The sequence below is a fragment of the Aquila chrysaetos genome, chromosome 3 (assembly GCF_900496995.4).
Source record: "Aquila chrysaetos chrysaetos chromosome 3, bAquChr1.4, whole genome shotgun sequence".
Lineage (NCBI taxonomy): Eukaryota > Metazoa > Chordata > Aves > Accipitriformes > Accipitridae > Aquila > Aquila chrysaetos.
In genome coordinates this window covers 155,269-164,061 of record NC_044006.1, presented here as the reverse complement: position 1 = coordinate 164,061, position 8,793 = coordinate 155,269, and the positions used below count along the sequence as shown (strand labels likewise).

The following is an 8,793-nucleotide window of genomic DNA, read 5'->3' as shown; positions in this document are numbered from 1 at the left end:
TACCCCAAATGATGTTATTAAATCAATGTGCCATTTCATCTGAATGGTAGGAGTACTTCTAGCATAAAACAGACAAAAAAGGACTTTCAAAGCAGTCGAAAAGCCATGTACACATTAAGTTAACCTCCCACAGGTATGCAGGAAAGCGTAACTTCTTTAGGTTCTCCATCAGGATATCTGACCCCAGATTTTCCAAACACAACAGTTATTTAGAATCTAAACATCCTTTGGATATGCTGATTCTAAGTTCTGTATCTTGGCCAGTTTCGCAGGAACAGCTCTTCACTGCTAGTTCCTCATACGCTAACCCTTACAGCCTGAGAAGTTTATCATGAGATGTTTGATGCAGACTATTGTCCATCCTTTCTACATTCTTCTTCCTGAACATCTGCTATTGAACTCACCACCTACATCTAGCAATTAACCTTGCACCCAACACCATTAACTGATGAACATACCCCACAAAAGCTAAAACATCCATAAATACAGAGATCTAGTTGCTATTCTTTTTCCTTAAATAATCTAGAATAGGGAGATCAGATTGTCAGTGTATGTTCTCTCTCCTTTCTTTTTACGAAAAGAAGGCAGAAACGAATCATCAGGAATAAAAAAAAACAAACAAAATGTTTTTACATTTTAATTATTTTAAAGCATATCATAATTTAAAATCCCAACACTAAGTGCAAAGGCAATGACCTAAAGTCCGTGATGCTGCAAGCTCTTAAGCTCCACCCACAGGGTAGAATGAAAAGGTAAAGTAGAAGGTGGAATTGAGAGGACAGGAAGCAACACTGCAGTTTTCGGAAACCCTTAGAGCATTCTTTCTCCTGGGATTCCCAAGTCCTGTCACCTCTGCTCCATATGCCTGTGCAGAAGCATCTACCATGCTGAGCACAAGTATTAAACATGACTATCGGTATCGCCTGGGTGGTGTAGCACCTTCATTTTACACGTATTGCAGCAGGAGTAAGAGGGATATCGGGGACACAGCCAGCTGTTCAGCCATTTCATTTCTTGGGTCCAGGACACAGTAGGTGCTTGGTCAGAAAGAACCACATTTACACATAGTCCAATTAAGATTTGATTTGTTTGACACTGGGTCTGCTCTAGTCCTGACCTTCTAATTGAATTTTTGGGATAAAGGCAGAGTCCCAGGTAAAGCCTTCAGATTGGTGACAGCACTGCTGCTGCCAACAGTCCTGCCAGACAAGACATTTTAAAGAAGAGCTCCGCACAGGAGCTACTGGGCGCTTACTGGGAGCTAAGAAGCAACTTCCTTCCTGCACTACTACTAAAAGAACGTGGGACATAGAAAGTCAAGTGTTGGAAGGATGAAGGGAGAGAGAAGCAGCAAAAATATGGATCCTGCCTGTTCTGCACACAGGCAGTCACAGCATCATCAACTCTACCCCAGTAAGGTTCCTGCAGAGAGAATTGCACAGGGAAAAGTCATATAAAGACTGCAAAACAGCAATGCTTTCCCAGAAGCAGAGGACCTTGTAGCTTAAGAGTCCCTGGCAGGAATCCTTGCAAGACCACCTTCAGCAAGTCCCAACCTGCCACTAAGTGAAAAACCCTTCCATCCTAGCACTGCAGACCCAGAAAAGCAGCAGAAGTACTTCAGCATGAGCTGGATTAGGGCCTCCTTACTGTGTGCTGATCACAGAACCACCTGAAAAATACACCCTACTATGAACCTCCTTGCACCACAAGATCCCTATCTGGATTTATGAGTCTGGGGGAAAACTTCCTGCATAAAGCCTTTTAAAATTCGTGAGCAGAAACAGGACAGACATCCTCTGTTGTTCTTATCTGGATACTAGAAGGAACTAGAATAGGATACTTTCCAAGACAGATGAATGATGCCCAGTCAGTCTCACAAGCAAACTGGACTGACTACCTGTACCATATGCTGTGGCAAAATCATGAAGCAGTAGACACTTTTATGTTCTCATTTCCAGGTTTCTCTTATCTTTATCTCTGAAAAGAACAAAATTTTACTGAACAGGGAAACAGACATCTACCTAGCCTCCCTGGCAGCAAGCAGCTGGAAACTTTCTAGGGAAGGGTGCAGAACTAACTGCTTGTCCCAAAAGCTGTTCTGAGCATCCTTCACTGGAGTGAATGACAGTGTCATATTTGCCACCAAAAAGTTGTGTCTAGATCAGAAATGCTAAGTGTGGACACTAGGTTCTAGGGCATGCCCCTCCATCTTAAAGAGGAAACCAGACTGGAAGCAACAGACTACAGGGCTCTACAGTTCACAGGCGCTTACACTGGCGCAATCAAATTTCATCTTCAAGCACTGTATGTGGTGCAAATCCTGGCCTGTGAACAAAGTCACCTTTACCTTGGATTTACAGGGACCTGAAGTCCCAGTCTGAGAGTTACACAGTAGAAAGATGCCTGAGGTTCAGTTCTGGGAGAGAGGAAAGTGAAATGCAGAGCAGCTGCCGTATTGCTAAACACAGATCACATCAGAAAGCATCATTGCCCCACATCAAGTGCACAGTATTTAGTGCTTGAGGCTTACACCTATCAATAGGGTAAACAGGGTGAATCCTGCTGGAAGAATCACAAGCCCAAGCTATTGGAAAATCCAGCTAGGGACAGACCAAGCCATTCTCAGCTCCAGGCATCCTACTTGATGCACAAGATCCCTTGGTGCGCCAGCCTGGCCTGGAACTGCTGGTTCAGTAGCTTTACATGAGGTAGTTGCACCACCTGCTGTCTGCTCCGAAGCAAGTTATCAGTGTCTATTAGAACATCATTAAAGATGATCATTATTAACAAAAGTTTTCTTCTTCAGAACGAGTTTTTTGCAGGACATGCTCTTGATTAAAGTCAACAAGAAAGACTTCATATCTGAAAACTATGAAGCAAGATCAACAGATGGACAGTCTAGTCAAAATGCTTCAGGTTCTCAAACAGAATATCAGAAGTTCACTTTAAAACCCAGCTCCTCTCAGGAGAAAGATTGCACTGTTATCCCCTTGGGAAGCGCTCTCAAGTGATTTACACTCCAAAAGCTAGCATTGAACAAAACTTTCAAAGAGGCAAAAATTCTGCCATGCAAAAAAATCAGCCACCCGCCCACCACTACTTGTGGCTTCGCAGAAAGGAAAAAGACACATCTTAAATCCTGCACCATTCCTCTTTCCTGGACAAGGATGCAGCACTAACTGATCTGATCCAATGGGGCAAGGAGGTAAGATCCCTAGAAAAAGCCACAATACTAAAAGTCTTCTTAGGATATGGTGTCTTGTTCACGCATTCCACAAGTCAGTATGCTCTCTTGGCTGGCACAAATATGACAGGTTGCAGGAAGATCCTCCTAGTCCTAGAGATCAAGGATCCTGTTCACGGGCAAGTATTTTGTGTGCCAGGCCTCAAAAATAATTGGGCACGCAATTGCAAGGTCAGTGTGGGTCTAAAAGGAAAGGAGTTCAGAAGACGAAATGACCTGTGCTTGATGAAGCATAGGTGCATAATGTACAGACAAAAGGAAATCAGAAAAAGTTTATTTAAAAAAACCCCAAAAATCCCCCCCTCAGATACCCACATACTTTCTGATAAGCTTATTGCTCAAGCTAGATCTCCTGTGATACTGCTCTTTCTCCCCTTGGCCTGTAGGGCCAGAGGTACTCATGCACCCCTGTTCTTCCTCCAACCAACATCATTTAGCTATATTCAACTGGTCCCAAATACCAGCATTTAATTCCTTCCTTACTATGCATACAGAACATGGAGGTCACCAAGCACAAAGGCTCCTTCTCACTGGGGGACAAGTCTATGGATTTATATACAGTCACCTGCTCCCACCAAGATGGGAGTCCCTACTTAGCAGAACCATAAAGTATGGGAAAGTATATCTATCTTCTCTTTTGAAGCCAAAGCCTAAACAACACTAAAATCATCCCTGAACCACTCAGCCTGCAGTCCAGACACGTCCATGCTCATTCTACTGCTCGTGGTCTACACTCTCAATGTACAGCCTTCAGGATTCCATAATGAGCTTTCTATAGCATTTCCCAGTCTCACCACGCCGTTCTACTTCCACTGAACCAGGGCTCGTCTTCCAAGTTTGCTCTCTGTGAAAGAGATATTGCCTGTCTCTTGTGCAGCATCTACAGATCCACACTGTAGCAGCACAGCAGGACTCTCTCACCAGGCCCTGGCTCTCCTTTAGGTGGTCACAGAGACTCTTGGACCTTCCTCCTAGGTAGCTGTCAGGCAGGTTTGGTAAGAACAGAGCAGGGGGCTTTGTGCTTGATATTCCGTCAGTGTTGCTGTGGGGTTTCAACATCCTCTTCCTCCTCCTCACCACGTTCAGTGTGGCGCAGCAGCAGCTCCAGGTCAGGGTCGGAGCTGGCCTCTTTGTGCAGCTTCAGTGCTTTTTCACCTGCATGCAGATAGCCCATTTAGTGACAAACTCACTAAAGTACCCATCAAACCTGGCGTTGGCAAGGAGCTGGAACTAGACACAGCTCCTAGTGAAGCTACGAGAATGCCTACAGAGAAACAGAAAGAGATTTAAACCAGAATCACCTTTGGAGTTCATGGCTTTGAGAATGACATGAAGGGAGATTCCTGACAGACAGACAGCAAAGCCCAGCCAGTTCAAGAGACTGAGGCGGTCTCCCAGCAAACGTGTGGCGAGGAACAAAATGCAGATTTCCTGTGGAAACAAAAAACATGACAAGTGGCAGGGCAGGACCTGAGGAGATATGCATGAGAGGTTTTACAGCTCAAGCCTAGATCAAGATGTCATGCTGCTAATTTCCATCAGTACATTCTTCCATGAGCAGAGAGTTCTAAAAACAGTTTCTAGAAGCAGAACGACCTGTTAAACTGGGATGTGGGATTTTAAGTCCTCTGACTGCATGGCTTGGCTACATGGGAATCCTGTGACTTCCGGATCAGACAAATTTCACATGTCACCATTCAGCTCAAAAGTACATGTGCTGGATTCCTCAAAGGAGGGAAGAATGTGCCAAACTAGCTTAAAGAGGTAGCTCAAACCAGTGGTTTGTTCATATCCAGGTCTGATGCAAGAGCATGTCCTTCTTACCCCTCCTCCCTCCCACACCATCCGTTGCTCATGAGGAACACATGTTTTAGTCTATCCCAGATCCCACCAAACTTTGGACCTTAATGGTATTTTTTATAGAATGGCCACTAGTCTCTGCCCCTTGCTGTCAGGGAACAAGGGATTTCACTGCAGAGACTGCAAGGCAAAGCATCAAGCTCCAGTGCAAGGAGAATGAAAATAACAGGAGATGATTTCTAAGGCTCTAAGGAAGTTCCCACAACACAAGGCCCATTAGGGATGACTTGGTACTTGCCTTCTAGTATTAGCACAGGAACCATGCCTTACCTTAAAAATGCCAGCAATGGAAAGGGTGAGGCTAGATGTTCTGGAAACCAAGAGGAACTCAGAAAAGCCTAGACCAAAGGCAAGAATTCCACCCAAGAACAGCTTCCCTACCAGAGAGAACAGCATTCCTGCTTCATGGAAACGGAAGAGCTTCTCTGATATGGACAAAGGCAGGCCTAGGAACAAGACAGTGAGTAGCAGAGTACCTTTCCCAACTCCCAGGACTCCTCACAACAAGATGGGGGTGGGCTGCTCACATTCCAATATCAGGAGGATGTGAAGCCACTTCTTCATAGCCCTTAATTCCACAAGTGTGGCAGGCTACTATCCCTATGCACTCTTTAATGTTCTGCCAGCATAAGGTATATCTGGGTCCTTATGATTCCAGGTCTCTACCTACTTTGTAAAGTTCATAGCTGTTCAGTTATCTCAATGAAGGATCTCAAACAACAAACTGCTAAGCAATCTCCCCAACCACTCTATAAAGCTATCCCTGCTTTCTCTAATTAACTCACGCACCCTCAAACACCGCAAAGAGTGGGAAGAGCCCCAGGAACATGAGCGGCTGCAGGTGAAACATGATATCAATGGGGTTCTGGAGCCCTGAAAGAGGAGAATCAATAACAGACCAGATAGCAACAAGCCAGGGAATAACATAGCTCCTAGAGCCTTTATTAGTACCATTCCTAGACATACATCTTGTAATGCCCATGCCTGTGCTGCTGCAGATGCCAAGCCACCTTCATTACTGATCAAGAGATAACCCCTGCCCCAGGTTTCAAACACTGTCCCTTACACAAGATGTTTTGTTTCTGCAGCAAAGGCTACCACCTTCTTATTTCCCTCCCCATTACCAGCACCACCGCCCACTTCCTAACACCCTACATACCCAGTTCAGCCTTCTGCAGAAGTATCTGCGTGAGAGTCCAGCGAATACCCCCAAGGAAAGAGGCACACAGCACCAGCACGAACCCCTGTGCGTTGAACTGTGTGGACTTGTAGGTGAACATGAAGAGCCCCCCAGCGATGAGCAGAACCACCAGCAGCAATGTCACCCGCTGGATGAGAGCAAACACAAAGTCACTACAAACTGCTGGAGCTGAACAGAGACAGACACCTCCTTTCTTTCAGATTCATCCACATAATTGCATTCTTCCTCTACTTGTATGTTTCTTGTACGTGTACTGCCTGTTTCTGTGGACCTGACCTTCCCCTTCCCTAAAGCATTGCGTGGGACCCTTACCACTTCCTCCAGCTTGAAGAGCAGTGAAAAAAGCAGGATGAAGAGAATAGCAGAGGATTTGGTCATCGTGTAGCTGTAAGGACCAAAATACACTGTCAGTTGCCTCCCATGTAGTCCTTCCCAGCAAAGTACTATTAGGAACCAGATCACCCACTTCTATGTTGCTACCAGCAAGCTATCATAGACCCTGTATGCCAACCCCACCGAGCCATCCACCCATTCAAGAAACTGACCCTGACAAAGCACTTTCTAAACCCCACCAGAAGGCTTCCGGGGAAGATTGGTTTTGTACTCACAGGGAGACAGTGACGTATAGGAAGCTCCAGTTACTCAGCCCAATATCCAAGGAAGTTGATAGAGCTAAAGAATCAAAGAAAAAAATCCTGAAGTTAACTGTCTTCAACTACATAACAAAAAAATCCCCAACCAAAACAAAACCCTGCTACTTGACCACGAACATAGAGAGCAGAGCAGACCCAGGGAAAAAAAAACCACCACGTTTTCCTCAGGTTAGCTCTTCAGGACCAACATAGCTCAGATATCCTCAGCTCTTTATGTTTCTGTCCTGTTCCCTGTGATTTAAGTTGGACTTAGCACCGCGCTCACTGAACATAACACTATGCAAAAGCGCAGAAGTAACCCTTGCCCTCCCTGTGACTGAACGCCATCACAGATTTGCACAAGGTCTTTTTCAAACGTGTCAGAGCATGATAACTGGCAAGTATGAGGGCCAGTGCAAGAAGCCTGAAGAAGCACGTCTGGCAACAATGCTCAGCACACATCCTTACTCCTGGTGCAGCTCTTGTCACAGTCTATTCTCCCTTGTATATAAGCTTCCTACCACAGGAAACAGTTTTACTGATCCAGTGGCATGCTATGCCAAAAGATAATATTGCTACAGATGTGGAAAAGGCATTTTTCAAGAAACCATGGGGCATGTTATGTAAGGTATTGCAAACCTTGCCAGACATCTTAAACCAGATGCTGCTCTGTGGGAGATGGTATGACGACGACTGAACCAACCTAACATACAGCCAAAGAACTGCAGAAGTAGCTAGAGTTCTGCGCTCCGAGTAGGAGCTTCACTCCTTGGTCTCAGCTACAGCAGTTTGGTGTGTCATGTACGATGAACTTCTGTATCATAAAGACCAAGTTCCAACCAGAGAAAGCTCCTGAAGTAACGTAAACACGTGGCTTGACACCAACGTTAAGGAGAAAAAAATAACCTGCAGAGACAGCTTATGGAGGTACTGGACGAGATTCTCGCGTGCCAGCGGCTCCTTCGGAAAAGCAGGTTCAGCGCGGCCTCTCCGTATTCTAACTAGTTTTTGTCACGACCGATGAAGAGAGCACGTCTAAACCTTTAAGCAACCCCCACCCGTGGTAAGGAAACGCACGGGACGCCCGCGGGAGCGGTGCTTGCCGCTCTCCCCCCGCCTCACGCCCACCCCGAGGGAGGCGGCGGGCGTCCCGCTCGCTCCGGGCCCTGCGGCGCGCCCGGCCCCGACGGCCACCCCAGGCGGCGTGGGGGGGCCCGGCCCGAGAGCCGCAGCCCGGCGCGCCTCCGGGAGAGGCCCGGCAGGGCGGCCGCTCAGCGCCCCGCTCTCGCTCCCCACCGCCGCGCCCGGCCCCGGCCCCGGCCTCCCTCCGCGCCGGCCGTACCTGCGGGGGCCGCCCGGCGGAGGCAGTCGGCCCAGGAGAGCGCGGCCCGCGGCCGCCCGGAGCGGCAGCGCGCCAGGGCGCGGGCGAGCGCCGAGAGGCCGAAGATGAGGAGGAGGTGCAGCAGGGTCACCAGCAGCGGGAAAGGGAAGCTCTGCGGGACCGACAGCCGCCGTCACCACCACCGCCGCCGCCGCCCGCCCGCCGCCGCCCCCGCGCCGCCCCGCACCTTCATGAGCCACTTGTTGTAGAAGGTGATGCCGATGGAGAAGCCGTAGTAGAGCAGCACCAGCGGCGCCGCCAGCGCCGCCCGCCCCAACGCCGCGCCGCCCGCCCCCGCCGCCATGCGCCCCGGCTGCCCGCCGCCGGCGCCGCGACGGGGGGAGGGAGGTGGGGGGCCGCGGCGGGGGAAGGGGGCTGCCGGGGGGGGGGGGGGCGCCGGTGAGGGGGGAGCGGCGGCGGAGGCCGCGGCGGGAGGGGAAGCGGGGGTGGCGGCGACGTCGGCGGGGGGCGG

The 8,793-nt window shown here is 48.7% G+C and overlaps 1 protein-coding gene across 5 annotated transcripts; it reads right to left on the bottom strand.

Moving 5' to 3' along the window:
* Positions 1–623: 623 nt before the first annotated feature.
* SLC35C2 (solute carrier family 35 member C2) lies at positions 624–8,669 on the bottom strand. 5 transcript variants are annotated; one of them, XM_030010535.2, is made up of 9 exons: positions 8,509–8,669; positions 8,283–8,433; positions 6,917–6,980; positions 6,621–6,693; positions 6,267–6,435; positions 5,897–5,980; positions 5,378–5,553; positions 4,549–4,678; positions 624–4,402 (listed from the first exon to the last, which is right to left on the bottom strand). In XM_030010535.2, exons 1-9 carry the CDS (start codon positions 8,623–8,625, stop codon positions 4,281–4,283), a joined length of 1,086 nt encoding a protein of 361 aa, XP_029866395.1. In that variant the 5' UTR covers positions 8,626–8,669; the 3' UTR covers positions 624–4,280. The 5 variants fall into 5 exon arrangements, with proteins under 5 accessions (XP_029866395.1, XP_029866398.1, XP_029866397.1 ...); XM_030010538.2 differs by having other exon boundaries at positions 5,489–5,553; positions 8,509–8,665; XM_030010537.2 differs by lacking the exon at positions 8,283–8,433 and having other exon boundaries at positions 8,509–8,668.
* Positions 8,670–8,793: the final 124 nt, after the last annotated feature.